The 23,146-nt window shown below is 36.2% G+C and overlaps 1 protein-coding gene across 1 annotated transcript in view; it reads right to left on the bottom strand.

The window, feature by feature from the left end:
* The window catches only part of LOC6562868 (cell adhesion molecule 2), a 33,183-nt gene extending 29,665 nt beyond the window's left edge, over positions 1-3,518 (bottom strand). The window contains exon 1 of the mRNA XM_001988164.2: positions 3,205-3,518. Within this exon, the coding sequence (XP_001988200.2) occupies positions 3,205-3,499 (295 nt within the window). The 5' untranslated portion in view covers positions 3,500-3,518. The remainder of the gene's footprint in view (positions 1-3,204) is intronic.
* Positions 3,519-23,146: the final 19,628 nt, after the last annotated feature.

Genomic DNA, 23,146 nt, shown 5'->3' with positions numbered 1-23,146 from the left:
AGTCTCAACTACTTTATTGCAAGTTTGCGAGTAACAAACTAAAGTTGCCCGTTATTGGCCAGTCAACTTTTATGCATTCAGCATGGCTGGGTAGTGAATAGAGCAACTTCCAAATTAGGAGACTCAAATTTAGTCATCACTGCGCAGTACACATTCCCAATGCGGTCTCTTGGGTCAAATGTTAGCAGCTTGAAATAATACTAACCATTCCTACAACCTTATCACATTGTATTTGTCTAGAAGCCAACCAGCAACTGCCTTGGCCAAAAACCATTTGCGTTCAGTTAGCTGACACATTCGCAATGCGAGCTTTCGTTGTTAATACAAAATTCAAAAAGTCCAGCCTGAGGCCATGGCCATAGGTCAAATGCAAAGTGGCTAGCTAGAAGTTGCGAGCTGTGATCTGTTTTGGGAGTGCTGATAAATTAAATTTTGTGTGTAACACAACTACAAAGGCGACTTCAAAAGCGACACGAACAAACGATGCTAACGTAAAATGATGTTGAAACCAAACATTCGCCAAGAGGCAACAACCGTAAAGCGCAGCCAAAAGAAAATACAAAAAAAGAAAACCAAAACACAACACAACATGAAAACAGGGGGAGCACACAAAATAAAATACAAATTACAGCAGCAAGAAAAAACAAAGAGAGAAATACAACAGGGGCACACACTCCACAAAATAGCAACAAAACGCCTTAAAAGGCCAACACCAGCCGTGATTTTCTTCCTCCCTCCTGCTGCTGCTGCTGCTGCTGCTTTTATTCCACTCGTTGCTCATCCGCCCCTTCGGCCGAGCGAAGCGCTAAACAATGTAAAGCGCAAAAAGTGTTGCATACTTTCAGCAGCAACGCAAAAGCGTGTGAAAAATGCACACACACACACACTCACACAGATCCACACACAGACACACGCACGAGCAAAAACAATGTGTCAGACTGTCGTGATAGGATGGGAAGGGGTGGTGGGTCGCCAAACAATTTTGAAGTCAGCTGGGAAATTGTTGAAAAATTGTCAAACAATTGCAGCAAAGGATTGCTGACTGCTGAGCTGCATTGGGAATTATTGCCGGTGTTCCAAAATAAAAAATAAAAAAACAGGCGTTGCTAACCAATATTACGAAAATGAGAAACGGTGAGGAATTAAATCATGAAATTTATTTGACAATGCCAGCCAGAGCACGTACCGTGAAGCATTGAAAGAAAAAATTGATAAAGCGATAAAGTTTTGACTACGTGATTATAATGTTATTAAAAGTCAAACATTGGCAGACTCACAGAAAAGAATGGCTTAAGCGATAAGTTTTTGACAGTTGATCGCTAAAGTTTTTAATTTTATACATTAATAAAGCATTAAATATTATATTTCGCGCGCTATTTTTGCTATTATGCATCAATAATTTGGTAAGAAAATATTTGATAGTTAACTTTATGTATCGAGTATGACAACAATAAATATTTTTGTGATATTGCCAAGAAAATGTGGTCAAAGTTCATACATAATAAGTAATATTAAATAAATATTTATTATTTAGAATTAGTTATGTAATAAGAAATCAATGATTGATTCATAAATCTCGATGTCGATTGACTGCACACGTTGAATTTTATTTAATTAGACTAATATTGCAACTATATAAAAAAGTTGTATAAAACGAGCACTAAAAGATAATTCAGAACAATAATATTAAGAAAATCACAAAAATCTGTCAAAATCAGTTTAATATCAATTTCTTCGTAGGACAACAAAAAAATGCTGACAAATAGTTTGGTAGATTTTGCCTTAAATGCAATCACAATGAAAAACTTGGTCAACAAGTCAAGTCATAAACCCAAAACTGCCCAGCGAGCCAAAGTGCCATCAATCAGAGTGTCAATCACTTTTTTTTGGGTCCCACAAGTCACTGGTCTAAGTAGATGCTCTCATGTTTAGCAACACACAAAACACAAACTCACACACACACACACACTTATATATATATATATATATTTACATGGATTTTGAACGGTTCAACATTGTTCAACAATGTCAACTGTTGTCCACTTGTTGAGCAGCAGTTGCAGGAGGAGCGGCAGGCGCAGAAGCGACAGCCCACAAGTCATGGACAAAGAAAACTTAAGTGGCCACAAACACGGGTCCGGGCTTCCCTGGGCTAGCATGTGGGTGCCACAAGTGTGCGTGTCTCTGTGTCTGTGTGCACATTTTGGGCAGAGCGACAGGCGAATGGATGTCAGACCACAGCAGCCACAATGCGAATAGGACTACGAAAACGCATGCGACATGTGGGCGCTTTAATTATTCTGGGAACGGCTTAACTTTGGGCCAACTTAAATAGCTACTGAAACCCAATCAAGCACGTTCTTCAAACTGCCCTCAGTGTGCAATGAGCCAAACTGTTTTTTGGGACTGCTCCAACAACTCTGCCGGCTGCCAGTCACATAATTCCGCTCAAGTGACACACAGATGGATGCCGGATGGCTAGTGGAGAGAGAGGGGGTGGGCAGCGACACTTAAAAGTTTGTTTGCACTTGGCAGCCGCGCCAAGTTGACCTTGCGCTAAGCAAAAGCAAGCACAAATAGAGCGTGATAACTCCCAAAAGCCTTTCTTAAGCCGTCCCTCTGTGTCAACTATGCTGTGTGGCAAAAATGGAACAAACTGACGTGGATAGAATTCATCTCCGAATGAGAGTTACTCGTGCCTTAAGACACCTTTATACAGCTAAGTTAGTGAAGGATTGAATCCTAAGTGCAATACTCAGCTGGTATCATTTATAGTTTAGCTAAGAAACAAACAAATATTTTTTAAGAAATGTTGTCAATTCGATTTGTTGTTAATTCTGACCTTTTAATTTAAAAACAAACACTTACAGCTTAAACATAGAAACTGTAACAAATAGTGTCAATATCATTTAAAACATATAAATATTTAAAGAGACCAATTTTGTGGACTTGAACTTTGATGGTAAATTAACTGTTGAATTAGTAATGATGGCAACATTTTAATTTTTAATAAGCGGTTCGTGGTAGGTTGAAAAAGTTTATTAAATAAAAGCGATTATTTCAAATAAATATTTATTCGTCACCACAAAAATGCTAACCTCTACTTATTTATTCCCATGAATTTATGTACAATTAAGATTTATATTTGAATGCCAGTTAGTATTCGATATTCTTTAATTTTCTGTATTGGCAATTTGGACTCACCCAAGTGATGTGCTATGTGATCCCGTTCCTCGGACTCGCCAATAATGAAATCCGAATGCTGTTGCTGATGGAGCAGCAGATCCATATGATGCTGATGCATTTCGCTGTCGTCGTCATCCTGTGCGGCAGCCAGTGACCGGGAGAGGGTCAGCCAAGTGGCCGAGGCGGCGGCAGCGGCAACAATTAGCCATGAGCATATTTCCGGCATTTTATGTTTCCGTTGCAGTTTCATTACGCGACGTCGTGGCTGCGCCAACGTTGCATCCGCTGTCAACGGAAATATTTTAATATTCATTTTTGTATTTGTTTTTATGCGTATTTCTGGTTATTCCTTTTTTTTTTTTTTTCTTTCACGAATTTTTTCGTATTTCTTTTGCTTTTTCACTGTTGTTGTTCGCTTTTGTCAATGTTTACGCGTTGGCCGGCACTTGCATAGTTCGTTTGCTGGTTTATCTGCTGGCTAGATTTGCATTGTACTTTCAATTTCAATTGCTGGGCACGCAATTCATTGCGACTGTTAAATATTTACGCGCAACAATTTGCTCAGCCCTGGGCTGCCTGGCAAAACATATTCTCGATTGCATAACTGCGTCGACGCTGGGGACGTCCCCTTTGGAGTTATCGTCGTCCTCAACTGCAAATGAAAAATGAAATAAAAACAATAAATAACATAAAAATGCGTGGCATGTTTTAACATTTCTCCACTTTTTTCGCCTTCTGTGTTACTATTATTACTTTTTGCAAGTTTTCATCATTGCATTGTTAATCATTATTTATTCAATCGCAAAATGCTGCGAGCATATAAGCATATATATATTTATATATGTATATATATAGCAGCACTTATCAGTGAGTCAGAAGTGTGTGAGTGAGAGATTAAATATTCTAAAATTTGCTAAACTTAATCCATTCAATGTCAGTTGAACTACCGAAAGTCTTTTTCAAGTTCACTTTACAAGCATTTAAGTATTTATGTTTTAAAATATCTCTGGCAGGCCTTATTTATTTCTGAACTTAAATTGTGATTGTTGATATGAAATGGAAAAAAAAAGAAACTTGAGCCCATGAAAATATTCGACTTAGACTTATGTCTGAGGTTAGTTTTTTGCTTTTAAACTACTCGAAAAATTGTGCTGTTATTTGATTATGAAATAAAAACGAAAAACCGAAATAAAATAACTCAATTAAGAATTCAATTACAAGAACTATGTTCAGTAAACATAAGTTGAAACTTTATTTAATATAACATATTTTACTGTGTATGCAAATTTGTGTTCAGAAAGATACGCAGAGAGAGATAGAGTGACAGAGGAAGAAAAAGAGAAAGAGAGAGTCTCTACTGCACATGCATAAAAGTCAAGGCCATAGTTGCACAAACTCACACTTGAGCCAACTTAGCGCATTTGCTATTTATGAAGTGGTGCAACGAGGCGTATGTGTAACTTGACATCCTTCATTTGTCACATAAGCAGCTCAGGAATGGAGCAGCGCAATTTCAAAGCCAACTGCGAAGTGCATTTAAAGAGCGCACTGCTCGTTGGTCTGAGCATTCAAACGGATGTCTTGTTTAATTGCGTGGTCGACGTAAATTAGAAAACTCTGGGTCTGAGCACACACAATAAATGTAGGAAAATGGAAGCTATGTGGAATAGTTGTCCACTTGGGTGGCGCTGACTAGGAGGCAAGGCAAATCGTGAGTTAGGAAGACAAAAGTTAGCCGAAGCACACAACGGAAAGCGCCAAGAAAGGCTTTTAAACTTTTGGGCAAGTTTTATTTCCGTTGAGTGGGTGGGATGAGGATGACGACGGGATGGAGTGGAACGGAATGAAAAGCTATGAAATTGAAAGCACTTACAATCTTTGATGGAGTTGAGCCTCGGCAATCAACTAATTGCGGTTGGAAACAGCGCAGTGTGGCTATTGTCTTTAGTCTCTTGACTTATTGTGAGTGCTTATTTCAAGTTGTGACAACGTCTAAAATATGTCTGTCTTTGGTTGGCCCGAAAGTATAAGAAGAACAATAAGAAAAAAAAAGGTCCTTGTCATTGTTATTATCTGGTTATTACATATTACTTTTATGATCATCGCTGCTGTCGTCGTTTGGCTTTTTATCAGTCGACCAGGTGAAATTAATGAAGAAAAATGTCAGCCTGACCTTTTGTCCAGCTTGTTCACTCATCGCCCTTTGTGACGTTTGTGCCCTTTTGGCCATCGTTTTGACTTTATGGCTTTTGGGGTTTCTGTTTCATTGCCCAAGCTGGAAATGTCATAAAGATAGCAACCGGCCACGCGGTCCGAACACACACACACACACACACGCACACACAAATAGCCAACGTTGAAAACTTGAATAAAATGTGACAAATGGTTTTTTATTTAATAAATTGGCTTAACCGGTTTCCGTGAAATGGCCCATGAACTGTGCAAAACAAAAACCAAGCCAACCCAAAACTGGGCCACATCTGACATTTATGGATGTAATTGAGTAAATGTGAAATGATTATCAGGCGTGGCTTACGCATTATGACAGATTCTCAGTCGTTTGATGTTTCCTAAAAGCAATATATATTTGTTCACTAGATTTTTTTTTATAAATGTATTAATTTACAATAGAAATTGCGCAGGATGTTGGAGTGGGTGAACTATCAGCGTACAAAATATTTTATTATATTTATTATTATCATTATTTATTCCACTTAGTATTGTTTTTTTTTTAAAGCTACTTCCGATTTATTTTGAAACAGTTTACATTTGCTTTCTGATTTTTTTCTTCTAAACATTACAGTAAATATTTAATAGTGCAACAAAATGTGTAGCAGTCAAAACTAAATTATATTGCTTTCTCAAACATGTTTGAGCACTATAATTTAAGCACAACGATTAATCTCTTCTTCTTCTTCTTAAAGTTAGTGATCACACAATTATCGATATCAACCGATATCAATGTTATGTACAGATGTTAAGTTACAGTCTTATGCTACGTCACTAGTAGCTTGTTACCTTCATTACAAGTTGCCTGCTACAAATGTTAGAGAGGAATGGAACTAGTGTAGTAAATGTCATATTATTTATTTTATTATTATTATATATTTATTAATGCTACTATTAATATTTCACCATTACTGCGAGCTATAACTTGAACTGAGTACTTTATTGTAATTCAAGCGGTTTTGTGTTCCGTTTTTTTTATTTGAAAATATATTATTTAATTTTGGATTGGATTTTGTAAAACTATTTTTTGGAAATTTAAGATTTTATTTTGAAATAAATTAATTTTCGTTGAATTTCAAAATGAAGTATTTGGGACTTAATCAGTTTAGCATAATATCTATAAAAGTAACAAGAACTTCTCTAAAAATGTATTTCCATTTAAATGCTTTGATTTTCGATGTGATATGCGAAAATCCGATCAGATCGACATGGTTTTGAGACAAATATTCCCATGTTGAATATTGCTCACAACTTTGTGGTAGCCTTGATTAACAGCTTAGAGACACAAGCGGCCCAGATGGCGTTCCCTAGGCAAATCAGCCCGAAAGCCAAACAATGTCATAATGATAAATAGCCCGACAGACTTTCAGATATTCAGACATTTAGACGTTCAGACATTCTGACACGCCAAACGGACTTTGGGACGAGACAGCAAAAATAATCGCAAGTCAGCAGCAGTTGGCGGGCAAAGAAGCAATTTTTGGCTAAGCAGTTGACACCTTTTGGCTGCGCATCATTAACATTTTCATTTCGATTGGGGAGGTGTGTTGTCAATGCTGTTGCTGCTGTTAATGTCGCTGTTTGTTGTTTTTACTTTTACTGTTACGGTTTTTATTTGGGGATACGCTTATTGTTTGGCATTTGTGCTTTGCTTTGCTCTGCTTTGCTACGCTTTGCTTTGGTTTGCTTTGTTTTGCTCACGTTACGTTTTGTTTCATTTCGTTTCGTTTTGCCTTTTATCGCCAACTGTCAATCGTTAAATGACAAACAATGAAATTTGGCAACAGCGCGCGGAAAGCCAAACAAAATGGCTACCAATGATTTCAACTGTCATTGGAGGACAGGCGATGCCGCTAATCCTGGTGCCATTGCCTGCATTCTTTTGCTTATTTCAGAAAACAAAATAATAAATGATTCTCCCCTCGATCCGGAATCCCTTTCCCTTTCCCTTTCGCATTAACTCCTCAGCACTGTCGCATTGTTGCTTTTATTTCACATTTCACATTTCTCACGCGATGTTTTGTTCGCCTCACTTATTCATTCCTTGCCGCATTCCTTTGCATTCGGTTATATATGGTTGGGTGTAGCAACATTTTTGGCCACCCTTGCGTGTCGGCAACTGCAGCAGCAGCAGCAGCAGTAGCAGCTTGTCACATAAAAGGCTTGTTTTATGTCACCTGCTGGCATCGTTTTTGGCACTGCCAACATTGGGGCAGGAGTAGGTGTTGCTGGGACTCAAGGCTGTCGCTCATAATATGCATAAAGCGTCAAGAATTAAGCCAAATGGCTGCTGGTCACAAACATTGTCAGCCAATGTGTGCTTCCCTTTCGATAGTATAAATTGTTTGCACAACTTCGTTGGCATTGCCAAAACAGGTGACAGTCAACGGAAATCGCTGTTCAAACGGAATTCTCTATTTGAACTTTTGACATTCGCTTCGTATTCTTTTAAATCCATTTTTAACGATTTAAATGTTTAAATGGCTTATTTTGCACTCACATTTTCTATAGCTGGGAGCCAGCTATAGGACCCCAAAAGAGACAGGAGATTTTTGAAAACAATTTAGTCTTAGTACAGTCAGAAAAAAATTAACATGAAGTTTAGAAAATCTGATTAAAAAGACAATTTAGATAGTTATTTTTATATTTTTCAGAAATATAATATAATATAATTTGTTTAATATGTAAAAAATGATAAAGACTTGACCTGAAAACATAAACATAAATATTAAAAAAGAGTTCACCAAACATTATAGATAAATATATACAAATTTCTTAATAATCGAAAATATTTCTAAGAAATATAAAATTTCAGAAAACAGTAATGAAATGTTTCCCTCAAGAAATATACTTTCTGAATAATAAGGTCAGTAAATTCTAGGCGCTAAAAGTATGGTGATTCTATAAAATGTAGCTCAATTTTATTATTTTTCAGCTTTAATGGCAATCGAAGCTCTGAATGTATTCAACGAAATTGATGTGGCATATTAATTAGTCATTGTGTCTGATTAAGTCAGAGCTTAAAATACTCAATTATGCTGCAGCTTTAGTTTTGTCCTGCGACTGCCTCGTGTTGCATATAGATTAAAGCTGAATGAAGTAGTGTCCTGCCACGTCGTCTCCTCCCATCCTCCTGTCGTCCTGTCGTCCTGTCGTCCTGTCCATGTCAGCTGTCAGTCCTGCTTTGTATTCAACTGCAGCAACTGCTTCAATTGCTGGGCTTTCTTCAGCGTGAATTTTTTTTTAATATAACACTCACTCAACGAGGTCTGACACTCGCGTACACTAACTATATGTTGCAACAATCCCTTAACCTCCCTATCCCTCCCACTTACTCACCACCCACTGCAGCGCAAAACACGTATTGCAATTTTTATTCGCCTTGCATTTGATTAACCTACTATGGACGTAGGGTGTGGCTGTGGGGGAGTTGATGTTATTCTTCTTGTGGTTATTGTTGTTGTTGTTGCACTGATGCATTTTTACAACAGGCAACTTTAATGCGAATGGAGTGGCAGGGAACGGGAAGAACGGATGCTTCAATATGAACGAAGAAATGCATAAATACATAAAAAATTGGCCAGCTTACAAGCTGGCTTACATATGCAATGAGTAAGCAGAAGGACGGTGTTTGTGTGTGTGTGTGTGTGTGTGTGTTTGCTTGTGGGTGTGTGTATGTATTTGAGGACGAGTGTTTGCATTATTGCAGCAGCGATTTTCAGAACACGTGTTTGCTTTCGCTCACATCCGTTTCCTGTTGAGTTTCGCTGTGCCAAGCATCTCACATTTTTTGACTTAAAGTCGGCAACGTGACAGAGCTGAATGATTTCCAGACACATATTAAATAAATATGATAGGAAGGAGTAAATAGCTTGTCAAAAGCCATTTTAAAATGATTGACAACATAAGCTATTGGTGTACAAAAATATCATGTTACAAGCTATATTCCCCAAACAATCGTGTTTAATAAAAATGAAGAAATATTTGACACAAGGAAAATATTGGTCTGCAACTAAAGTAAAGTAAAGTTTACAAATACCAGTAAATACTCAACTGTTTGTTCTAACTTTTTAACGGTAATACCAGTTAACAACTAGTGGCACAGATGCTTTTGTGTTTAAGAAAAAAATAGATACGTCGATCGGTTTTTAAATTTATAGTAATATTTAGGTGGCAGCAGGTGGACAAAGGCTTGCAAGGTTTTCATCTTCGGCGTGTTTACGATAGCCATCTGTCTGTTTAAACAAAGGATCCCAGAGAATAAAAGTGCAATAGACTTTAACTTTGGAACATAAACTCTCGGATATCAGTTTGAATTGATCCTGATGATGCTGTTCCGATGTTTTAGTTCTAATTCGGTCTAATTCTGATTTCGATTCTGAATTTCAATCTGTAAGCATTTGTCTTCAATTCTATTTTAATTGCTGTGTGATTGTTGATTACACAAATAAAAATCTGCCTGTAAGTTTTCAACATTTGCCATTTGTTATTAAGGTTCTACTTGCTTATATAGAAAATATACAAATATTTCAATCTGCACACCGACATGAATTAAATCGATTTCAAAACTACCAAAATTGTTGTCGCTCAAATTGCGATCGTCAACATTTATGCAAAATAAATGAGCATTGCTAAAATTCAGGAAGATACACTTTTTGTGCGATTTCACTTGTATTAGTGAGTGTGTGTGTGTGTGTGTGTGTGTGCGTTTGGCAGCCGTTCATTTTCCGGTTTTAATGATTACACCACAATCGAGTGCGTATTGTCTAATTAGCGGAAATAGCGGAGTCCAAACTCAAAAATTCATCCAATCCGCACAAAGAGCATAAAATACACATTTGAGCCTCTGGCAGCCGAGCCAAATGCCATTGGCCATATGTGTGCGTGTGTGTGTGTGTGTGTGTGTGTATTAGTTTGTGGCAGTGGCTTAGCCAAGAATCTCGTGTGGGGGGATTAAGATCAGTATGTATAATTTTGATCCAGAGCTTGACCCATATACAAATCTATACTAATCTCTTACCATTAAAAGAATAGGGAATAAATAATGAAAGTGAGTTGAAGCTGTTAATTGCAGCTGCTAAAAGAAAATTATCTGAATGTAGTTGACTTGAAAAGCACAAATCCTTTGATCTGATTACATCTAAATTGTCGTCTGCTGATATTACAGATGAGATAATTACAAAATATATACAAATATAATAAAAATGAAAGCGAAGAGCAATGAAGAGACATTTTTCGGACTAGACCAATAAATTATCTGTCTGAAAAAGTGTAGATACCATATCTTAACTATAAATATTCTGTAACTGGGCACAACAGCTGCTTAACAGAAAGTGTTTGAGTACAAGAAGTAGTACAAAGATTCTTTAAATGGGTGCAACATCTGTCCCCCCCTGCAGACGCCAGTGGTGTGTGCATAGTTTAGCTTGGTTATTGAATGCCACAGCCACAAGCGAGGGTCGTTCAGTGGATGCAACAAATTTCATATTGGTTTTATGGCATCTGCGTGAGGCTTACTACACTTGCGCATATGTGTGTGCGAGTGTGTGTGTGTGTGTGTGTGACGGGAATTATGGCTGACGCAAAGTAGTTATATTTGTTAGTTTTGGCAGACGCTCTAAGCCATTTCATTAGCATACGGTACGGTGTAGCATAGAATTAACAACAGCTGAAATTGGCAGTTTCACTAAAAAACGCAAATAAAAAATATTGTTATAGTAAAATCAATACAATGGAATTTACAAAACATAAAATGGCTTTGAAGCTGATAATTTGAAAAGCAGTTATGAAAACTGTTAAAAAAAAGAAACAAAAACGGTTTTGTACAAAATTTCAATTTATTATGCGGTTATTAGTTATTATTTATAGTATTTATAATATGTTAATAGGTATTAATCGTATTTAGTAGCGACGTTCAATAGTATTGTATTTGAAAGCTCCTTTGTAAAAGCCAAATGCAGACAACTTAGATCTGTTTGATATAAATCTGTTTGTCCATTTGAAATTTGGACTTAGACAGAATCTCAATGTATGTCCAATGTTTTTTTGATATTTTGAATAAATAATTTTAACTTATCCAAATGACAATGCATTCCAAAATAATCAAAAATTCAATTTTCAAGCTGGCTGATGCACAGATAGACTTTGATATATTTAGGATTGCATTCTGGATAGCAGTTGATGCAAAATCCTCATTTATTTTATAATATATTATTGAAAATCATAAGCTGGCACTCAACTATTATTATTAATAATTATTGTTATAAGTATTAATATTAATAATCGTTAGTTCATTTCAAGTACTGCTCAACAACTACTTATTTTTCCGGGTTCACCGTTTATTCATTATTTTCATTTGAATAGTTTTATAATGTTGTAATACGAATTGATTGAAACTATCTGAAAACTTTCTGAAACCGCAATCATTCTGTAAATCAAATAGAAACTGCATTATATGATAAATGTTTATAAATGAAGTGGGGGAATGTGGAAATCTACGAACTAAATTGCATAACAGTGCTCAATAGAGAAATCGTTTTAGTTTTTCCGTTTTGTTATCATTCTCTGGCTGGGCACAAAAGAAGTTGATGACCAGAAACTATCAGCTGGAGTTGGCTACTGAGATTGCAGTCTCGACTGCCAGTTCAAGTTGCCGTTGCCGTTGTAGACACGCAGCTGGGAGCAGTGTCAAAATTTGCAGCAGGACGCCAAAAAATGAATAAAGTTAAAAAAAACCTCGCTGCACAATTTGCATTATGCGTCGTATGAAAGATGAAGTACGAAGATGAAGCTGACGTTGCTTCTGCGCCAGTATTGGGAACATTGCATTTCTTTTTTGACTTGCTTCTTATTCTTATTGTAAATATGCATTCTGTTTTCTGTTTTTCGCTTACGTACAGAGTTTGAGTTGGTGTTGCATGCTTTTGGGCGCACACTGCTAAGCGCTTCGGCCAAGCATGCGAAATTGAATCCAGAAGTGCCGTTAAGCTTGACACTCTCACTAAGGAACACTGACTAAACAGCTGGCACTAACACACAAATGCTAAAACACACACAAATGCAGACGAACGCGTCGTAGTCGTTGTCGTTGTTGTGAATATTGTTTGGCGGGGTCGCGTGGCGCGTCCGTCAATGTTGCGCACTAAAATCATACTAAACTAATTTACTTAGCAGCACGCACTGATTACACCGAGTCCACAGCCAAAAGGCAGACGCTATGCTTCGTTGCTCCTCGTTGAACGGCATCGGTTATGCCGAACACACGAAGAGAGAAGCGAAGTTCGTGCCGTGAAGTAAATAACGAAGTTGCCGACCAACAACAACGAAGTTTCTGCTAGTGCATGTGCTTGTGTGGCAGAAAGAGAGCGTAGAGCGAGCACTCGATTAAGAGCGCAGCTCTGTTAAGCCCAACAGCGCACTGTTATAGAAATGCTCTTGCTCGTTGAATGCATCATTTGAGTTTTGACAATTGAAATCTTTTTAACAACCAACTTTAACAATATTTGTTAGAATGGACTTCTAGCTATTATTATTATTTGTTTTTTTTTTCTTCAAATATTAACGTAAGTCATTCGATTTTATCAACATTATTTTATAAATACTTCCTGATATATATTTTTATATACAATTAAAATATGCATAATCTTTTTACACAAAAAAACATTAATTATATTTGTAAGAATGAACGAAGGCAACGCTATGTACATCATTTTTATTGATTGATTTTTACGTAAGATATTAATTAATTTTTGTATGAATTGAATATTGCATTCAAGTAATGCTTATTTAAAGACCTATTCATAAATATATATCACTTAAAAAGCGTAAGTACATTTAGAAAATGTGTTTATTTAAATTATTTAAGGGGACGATTTGCTTATAAGCGAAGACTATAATATGTCAATCCTTCAATTTGCGTGTAATTTATCGATTTAAATGCAAAGTCACTCTGCATATTTACACCTAGCTTAAATTCCTTCATTAACCGAAATAATTGAGTCTATCTGCCAGCTGGCTAACTATGCATGCATCCCCACACCCACCACCACAAGGCAAACCATTCAATCATTTAAAATTCACCACACACACACATACACAGTGAGCGGACGTAATCGAAAAATCAAACATTATTTATGCAAATTACAAACCATTATTATTAGAGCCAATGACCAACAACAGCGACGAGAAGAAGAAGAAGAGGAGCGGGCACAGCAACAATAACAATAACATTATCATAGCCAGAGTCAAGCGAGCAGCTGACCAAAAAACAAAAAATCCAACCATATCCGTCATAGTCATAGTCATAACGGCACTCCACTCTCGCTGCCAACGAACGCACGCAATTTGGCAGCCGGCATAAATAAATTTCCGCTTAATGTAGGTCAGTTATGTGTTTTAGACTAATGCGTGCGAACGCTTTCTTCGCTCTCTTCGTTATGGTGGCGTGTTGCTCTTTAACAGTACGACGCTCTCTTTGGCGCCCACAGCGCGCCCATAAAGTATGCAACAGAAGTTTTTCGACAGTTCACTTCACATCTGTCGCGTAATAACTCTCCCGTTCGCTGCCAGCAGACGCTTGCATAATATACGAACACTGTTATGAACACTGTTACACGTTATTACCATTAATTGCTGCATTTCACAATAGTCGCTCAACAGTCAGAGGCAGAATACCAGAAAATGAGCTCAAGTTGAAAAGTACCTTTTTCATTTTGAATTTATTTTATATATATAAAAATTCTAAATGATGTTCTAAACTCCCATGAATATCATTGAAAATGCTAAAGAAGAATATAATTAGTCTACATAACAGATGCACTTAGCTGGTCAACCCCTTGCAGGAGAGTTACGCATTAGGACTATATTATATATATATACAATATTTCTTTTTGGGAGTCCGGTTTGCTTTGCATTGCCTGCGGCTACATGAATAAAAGAGAAGCAAACGCAAATGAAACCGAAACCGAAACCAAAAACCGAAACTGAGCCAACCAAACACTTGAATACATTTGAAGTATTTTTCAGTTGGAATCGCTCTACAAAACTCCGTCACTCCCAACTCCCAACTCCCCCCCTTCCCCTTCCCCCACTCACACACATCCTCACAAATACACACACTTTTCTAACGCATACTGCAACTCAAGTTGGGAAATTTATGTACAAACTCACTTAAGCAAGAATGTTTATGCGTTTTGTACGTGTTGGCTGCTGTCGCTCATGTGTCTCCCTCTGCCCCCCTTTGACCCCCCCCCCCCCCCCCCTCTTCCTAACTAGCCCACGCCTCGTCTTTCTAATTCAGCTCTTCTGTGTCTTACCCAGCCATCTTCCATTTTCATTTTGTCATTTTTGTTCTCTTTTTTTTGCCATCTATGTTTGTTTTCTTGGTTTTTATTTTTTATTTTTTGGCCAATTTTGAATGCTTTTCTCGGAGCCACGCACGAGAAAGTGTAATGAAATTTCTCGGGTGCTAATGACTTAAATGCAAAGGAATTTATGCAAATGGGCTTTGGCTAATTGCAGCGGCATTTGATTAAAAATGAAATGCTGCCTAATAAATTTTCAACTAAATGCAACCAAGTGCCGCCCACTTTTATTTCGTGTTTCTTATGTTGATTAGGCTGCTTAGAAATGGATAACGATTCCTGTGCAATTAAGGATCTGGAAGAGTCTAAGACTAGCCTCTAATTCATAGAATCTATTTAGCTAACGGATAACAATGAAAATACATCAAAAGGCAGAGTTAAGATGAAATAAAATGTTCTAATTTAATGTGAATAATAAACATGAACATATTATTGTTATCATCATTTATTATTATTATTATTATCATAAAACCTGTAAGGATTTAAATTTAAAGTTGTCCTTTTTGATAGCTTTGGCATAATTTCAGTGTCATAGCCAATGTATTCCCGGTTCGCGTAACTTAAGCGATTTACTTTCATGGGACTACTTGGAGCGTTTTGAGTGCCATAACTTAAGTCAGCTATCTTGTTGCCAATTATGTTTCACCTTAAGCATCAGCTGCGTTAGATCTATTTACATATAATTAGCGTTTAACTGAAATACCACAGTCGAGTTTTTTTTTTTGTGTCATTACATTTTTACTTCGAAGTTTCATATTTTTTTTTAATGTCGCTATTTGCTGAACGCACAGTGCTGGAATTTTCTCTTCCACTTGCGCGACTCTCACGACTGCCACAACTTTGACAATGGAGCAAAGGAAACAAGAAAAAGATTAAAAGAGTGAAAAATGCAGGATATCTTTGGCATGCACAAATTTTGTCTGAGAGGGGCAGGTTTCAGTTGCCGTCAAGGCGCCAACTTAATAAGGCAACTAAAATGCCCAGCGGGTGACGAAAGGCAATACAAAGTGACAGAAAGATGGATGGTGTGAAAGGCGGTCCAAAACAAGCTAGAAAAAATAAGATTTTTCTGCACGCCTTAAGTCGTTCAGCGGACAAACTGCTAAGTAAACTTTTTTACTATAAAAGGTAAAAGTAAAAAAAAAACGATATGTTAGAAAACTGTTTTAATTGTGTTTGTTATAATAATAGGTTGAATAATAACCAGTAATATTATGGTCATAACATATATACATATATATATATATATGATATAATCGGCTTTTACCCAGTCTGGTTATTTTTTATGTGCTTTTTTGGGTTACGTCGATTTTGTAATTATTCTTAATGCTGGCATTAAAATCGGAATTCGTATGCTGATTATTTACATTGTTATTGTGTATTACTATCTGCGTACGTGTTACCGATTAGTCGAAGTTTCTTCTATTACACTTGAATTAAACGTTTTACAAATGAGCGTCGCAGAAGAATAAGAATAACTAAAGTACTGCAGATGGTAATTTGAAATTATTTCAAGATTTCTGCAAATTTGTGCCCTGTCGGAATGACAGAAATCGCTTCTGAACTGCCCGATAGTCGATGATTACCAGTAATGTTTGGCAATCAGCTTAAGCTACTGTTTGGGTTACGTGAATCTTCATTAACCAGTTGACTTGTCAGCCGGTTGCAATTTGCACCGCGGTGTCAACAACGCTGCTGAAATAGTGACTATCATGGGAATGGGCTGAGTGCAATTTTGATTTAGGAATCTCAGGCAGCTGGCTAACATGGAAACTTTCACATGTTTGGCTGCGAGGTACGCTGTGTGAAAATGCAGGCAAACTAATTACAAGAGAAGGTACGTTTGGGCCATGGCAATTATGCGTATCTTCACATTAGGCTTTGAAATTGTCTAAACTAATAATGCAGCATGTTGGCAGATGGCAGGGGGCAAGTCTGCTACAATCAATCTCACTTTCAAGTATTTTTAAAACCATTTAAAGGAATTTCATAAAAATTAACTCTATACATAAACTAGAAAATAACTGGAATATTTAATTGAGTTCAAATATTTATGTTTTGTATCAAACCACGAAATACTAAATCATTTTAATATGATTAATCAAAATGGCATTTTAATTAACTGATTCAAAACTAAACCAAAAAATAGTAGGAATATGCCAATTTGTTGGTTTTAAGCATCAATGCATCGATTATGCAACCGCAAATATAATCAATATATATATTTTTTTTATATTTGAAGCCCCCCAATAAATTAAATTTCACAGTACAGTGCCTCTCAAATGTATACCGCTGCAAGCATGCATTAAATGCATGCACATTGCAAATTATTGCCAGGCTCTGTTCGATTTGGCAGACTGACAAATATTGTCATAATTTTGTATCAGCCAATAAGTAAATATTTGTTAGTCGTTAGTATTAATATACAATAATTTGGTTTAAGTGATACTTTGGTACGTTGAATGTCAGTTAGTGCATTTATCCGTGAAGCGCAATAATCGCATACTTATGCCAATAAATCCTTCACACAAGCTGCCACAGACAGTGCCGAGTTGAAAGCGATTAGTGTAGTGAAGGAGAGCTATTAGAGCTGCATAAATACTCGCACTTATTTATTTATATAGATATATAGGGTTACTTTTCTACTCATGTGTTATGCCTTGAAATTTTATAGAAAATCAGTACACATTTTTGTTTTTATATAAAAGAAAAATATAAATTTAAAGTTTATAATTACATTGTGGCTTCCCAAATAGAAACATTAATTAAGACTTCATTAAATAAATTTAAATATAAGCACAAATAAAAATATATAAATGGGAACGCAAAAAATAAGATAGATAATTATAATTATACATCAAATAAATTCACAAAATCATTAACAAAATAACTTTTTTTGATTCACTTTGTTTAACTGGGTCCTTAGACTAGTCTTGCGATGTTACAACCCTTACATATTTAAGCCGTCGGGTTACACCAAATGCCTGTTTACTGGAGCTGTAAATCCTTTTACGTGTCATTTTCTTCTTCTTATATTTCCTTTCATAAGGCCAACAAAATTGTTGTTTTCGTTTGGCAATGGTCGTTAAGGAAATGCTGTGTTGTTTACTTTGATTTGTATTTATTTTATGATTAAGAAAGCCAGATTTGTCGACGCTATAAATAACCACTCACATCTTCAGCGAGCAACCGGCTTTGCCTCAATTTGGCACGAATTTCGGGGCGCTAAATGAAAATTAATTGTAATTACATGTGTATGACTTCGTTTATTACGAGTTTGCCATAAAAATAAAAGTACACAAATACAGCGACACTCGAGAATAAGGGCTGAAACCAGTAAACACGTAACCTCAATCAAGCAATCAATCAATCAATAAATTGTTCATTCCACTCATGCATTTTCTATTGCCGCGTTATGGGCAAACAACCATTTCAGGTGAGTTCAATCAAAAACGCCACAAAATGCACATACACACACACACACACACCTTCATATATATGTATATATATATATCATATTATTACGTATTAAATTTTCCAATTAAATGCACCTGTGTGATTTGTTACAGCATGTCGAGGCCAGCAAATATGTATGAAATAAAATCCAAATAATTGCTACAACTTTCTGGCAATGAATTTGAGCTTTGTCCAATTAAATTGGAACACTTTTCGACTTATCTATACTTGTTTCTGGTTGTAGCTTAGTATTTAAGAAATAGTTTTATTATGGCACACACATCGAAAACATGAGTTGTGAAACATGTGCAAAACGCCTGTCTACAACTGAAACGTGCTGTCAATAAAAGATTTGCATCGTGCAAAATTTGTTGTAACATTTTGTAAGCATTTACCGAACGTGATTTGAGTTACTTATTGTGCATAAATCTACTTTTCAGCTCTTGATTTTTTAGTAAGGGTAGAGGTAAAGGTGGAGGCAAAGGTATGGGTAAAGGTAAAGCCAAAGGAACGGACTCCAATTCGTAGTCCTTGCTTGCAGCATGTTTGCTGAGCTCTGCAGAATTGCCATTTACCGAGGCACAACTGCAACAGGAACTGTTTCTTTAACATATATATTTCGCTTCCCAATTTAAATTTCATATACGCCGTGTTAAAGCCATTCCAATTTAAGTATTTATCAACTTAACAACGGAAGAAATATTTGCAAAAGTATTAAATATTTTAAGCTGACTGTATTAGGGATCTTTAATTATAAATAAAGCTATCAATTATCAGTTATAAATAAGTTCAAAATTAATTTTAAAAATTGTTAATTACTTAACAAAGGGTAACCACACAACTGTTATATTTATTTATTTTCTTATTGCTCAACAAAAATGTATTTTCTTGCCAAGGAAATCTCAAAATCTCAACTTTAACTATAAAATTAACTTAAACTTTTCACAGTACAAATAGTGTTGAAATTAAAATTTCAAAACGGATTTAAATTATATGTAAATGTTTGTATTTATGTACAAAGCTGTTTGAACACAAATTTAATTACCTATTGTCATAAATGCCAGCAATTCTATAAATTTCGCATTTGTATAAATGGCTTCGCAAAATTAATTTTTGCCAATCAAAAAATCAAAGAGAAAAAACGTACATATATCTACATATATATTTAACTAAGTTATTGCTTATCAAAATAAAAATATTTACTTTATTACAGCAGTTTGCCTCTTGGGTATCCTTAAGGTAAAATTTTCCGCACTCATCACAGCTTCCAATTTACTGAGACACATTGATTGAAGTCTGCACATTTTAAATTACAGTGTATTTTATTTACTGTAATCCCCAACTGACGCTTTCCCCCAACCCTTCCACCTTCGCTCTTGACCATCAATGTTAATTGCCTGGGCGCTGCCTTTAAATTCCATTCAAAGTTGTTGCCCATTGAAAAATTGACTGCAATTGCATCAACACCCACATTTTTTTTTTGCCGTTCTTTTTTGTTGCTTTCAATCTTTTTTTTTTATCTTCTTTTGTGCTTTTAATGACAGCCAAAAGTCAAATTGAATTTCGTACAAAAAATGGGAGAAATTATTGTTGGCATCGGAAGCATCGCGAATTTGACCCGGCGATCTATCAAACTGCTGCTTTTTTGCTCTTTTCCAGCATTGCCTGCTTTCAATTAGCTGCATATAGTTCAAGTTTCAGTTTCAATTTATGCATTTTCATATTGCTTCGCTAGGCACAAAAATATTATTCATAATCGTTGAAATGGCTTCCGAGTGCCATCTGTTTGGCCAGCAGCCAATGCCACTGGATTATTGCATACAAAGGCCATAAAATTTGAACTCCTGGCTCCAATAGAGCCAGTTGATAGACTTGTTGCCCATATAGTGTTGCAGCAATGGATTTACACTTAACGATAGGTTGGCTCATAGTTTTTATGAAAATTTCAACAGTGCTTAATCTGTAGGATCAAATAGCAAATATTACTAAAAGATAATAATATATTTATTAAATAAATGTCTTAAAAAATAATTATACTTCTTTAAAATGTACTCTATCGGTAAGATAGATTTTGTCGATTCCAGCTAAATTTAATTTATCTTAAACGAAAATGTGAAATAAATTAAACTGAGAAGGTTATGTGAGAATCAACAAAAACAGCACTTGATAAATTTGAGGAGACACTTATCCCAATTAGCTTTAGTTTAACAAAAACAGCCAAAGTAAACACTTTTGATAATGTGTTTAACGAATGTTTGACTTGTATTCTTAAATGCCACGTTTGAGATGGGATTATTGTCATTAATAAAGCAGTTAATGGAATGGCACTTGAAGCTGTCTCATGTAGTCCTTATAATACTGTAATACCCATTACGTATAGCGTTGACTGAAAGCGACCACAAAGACCACTCCAGGCAAAGAATGGCAGAACCAACAACGAATGCAATTCTTGCAATTATGTCAACCAACGCTCGACTTGGACGCACATAAGGCGACTCCTCCTCGGGGAGATTGCATATGTCGCATACGCACGCATTCAGGCAGACAGACAGACACAGAGAAAGAGAGAGAGAGAGAGACAGAGGTATAGAAAGAGAAACAGCCAAATAGACATGCAGTTTTCGCAATTATACCAGAGCACAAGAACATCTATCCTGCCAGGCTAAAGAAAGCAAAAGGAAAGCCAAAGCCATGCCGAGTTGAGCCGAGTTAATGTTGTCGTTGTCGTTGGCTGTCATTTCTTTTGTTTCACTGCCGGCGCTGTGCACATTTCTTGTTTATTGTGCTTGAGTATAACTTGTACATTTGCGTATTATAATTTACATAAATATCTCAGTGCCGCAAATGCTGTTGGGGTTGGAGATGGAGTTGCGCTGCAGGGTTGCAAGGGATGGAGCCAGCTGAACGGGTGTGCTAAGGTTAAGAGTTGGCGTACAAAACAATTTAATAACGAGCAGATACAAGTGACAAAATGAATTATGCTGTTACACGAGCTATACATACAAGCAAGCAGCCAGCCGGAGCGTGTGTGGGGTTAGAAAGTGGCAGCATTTAAGACAAGTGTTGCAAGGGAAACGGCAACATATTGTGCACTTGTGGTTCCCTTTATGGCATTTGAACCAAATGAAGACTGAGAGTTTTGAGCATTGTTAGCTAAGGGTAAATAATTAACAAGCAAACGGAGCTCACTAATAAATTTGCACACATCGCCTATTCTTATACGAATGAATTCTATTTGCATTTTTGGCCGTCTGATTTTGATTTTGATTATCAAAAATATGTTTGCCGCCTACCTTTTTCATTAATTTTTCGATATTGCGAAAGACATTGCGATTTCTTTAAAAGTACTTATATATATATATATATATCTGATAATCGAATTAAATAATTAAATATATATTAGATTTCAATCAATTTATCGAAAAATTGTAATTACTTTAAGCTGAACAAAATGAATATAAAATGTATATAAATATAGCTAAGAATATTTACTGCAATGCCCATCTTCTTAAGGCTTCTAATGAAATAAAAATAAACAAAAAAGTAAGAAAAAATATATCTACAAATATCCAAAAATAGCACAGGGAGGGAGCATTTCAAAATAACATCAGGTTATGAATCAATTCAGCGGCACTACAGGCTCATGCTCGGGCATATAACGTATACGCCCCATGGCAACGATGATGTTGTCTTTGTGCAAAATTGAAAAGAGAAACGTTGCTGTGAGCACAGCAATGACAAGTTGTTGTGATTCAATGTACATATCAGAATTTGTACGTTTATATTGCTTTTCACTGGTAACCTATCCAGCAATACCCACGCACACCCACACCCCACCATGCATATAGAATTGTTGGCTGCCCTTTTCTCGGTTGTTGCCGCTATATCAGCATCGATTATGCTTTGACTATGTGAAGGGCAACCAGGCGGACAATTTGTTAGACGCCACAATGAACATTGATGCGATTGATTGAAAGTCAGCTGAACAGATTAAATGCCATTGGTCTATATTGTTATCAGGGCTTTTCACTGTTGGCTGCTGCACTGTGTGCTCTTGCGTCCTCCGTTCTCATTCCATCAGTGGGGCCCTCTGTCATGTCAACAAGTTAAGGGCAAACAATTTAAATTACAAAGCAAACTCAATAAAAATGTAAAAAACTTTTGTCATGAAGGCATTCAGTTCAAGCAGATTTGTTTAGTTTAGCCCTTGACATGCATAAGATATGGCATTATAGAAAGTTTCACAAACCGGAAGCGAAAGTTTTTCTCCTTACCCAGTTTTTGTTTATAAGCAAAACAAATCGTTAACGCCAACACCAACACCATAAATATAAATAGAGAAAGTGGGTGGTGGCAACATCGCTTATTTATAAGCCTGTAAACAGATTTTATGAGCCTGCACAAACAACGCGAAAGAGAAGAAAAACTTTTTCGGACCATCCTTATCGATGTGCTATTCTTTTTCTTTTTTTGCACATTTTCCACTTTTCAATTTATTAAAATGACCGTCAAAAGCGTTTGGCACAAAGTTTGCGCTTAACCTAAAACACTTTTTGGACACTCGTCGAATCGTCAATGTTGAGTGGGTTACTAACAACTTTTGCCCCAAAAGGCCAAGGAAAGTTTTACTAAGTGTGTATTGGCTTTGTCTCGAAGTCTCTATTTCTCGCTTCCTCTCTCTTCCATTCCCTCTCTCTCTCTCTCTCTCTCTCTCTGCTTTTCGCTCTGTTTGTGTACTTATGATTGCCTCGGATGCGCTGCATATTAAAGTTTTATATTGTGCTTTATACACCCTTCACATACACACACACACACTAACACACAATCAAATGAAGACAGCTTAATTCCGATTGGACAAAGTTTGCGATAAGTTGAGCTAGAAACAGATCCACTTAAAGTACTTTAACTCATTT

This window comes from Drosophila grimshawi, unplaced genomic scaffold, assembly GCF_018153295.1.
Source record: "Drosophila grimshawi isolate 15287-2541.00 unplaced genomic scaffold, ASM1815329v1 contig_1377, whole genome shotgun sequence".
NCBI classification, from domain to species: Eukaryota; Metazoa; Arthropoda; class Insecta; order Diptera; family Drosophilidae; genus Drosophila; species Drosophila grimshawi.
This window is presented reverse-complemented; position numbering and strand designations above follow the sequence as displayed.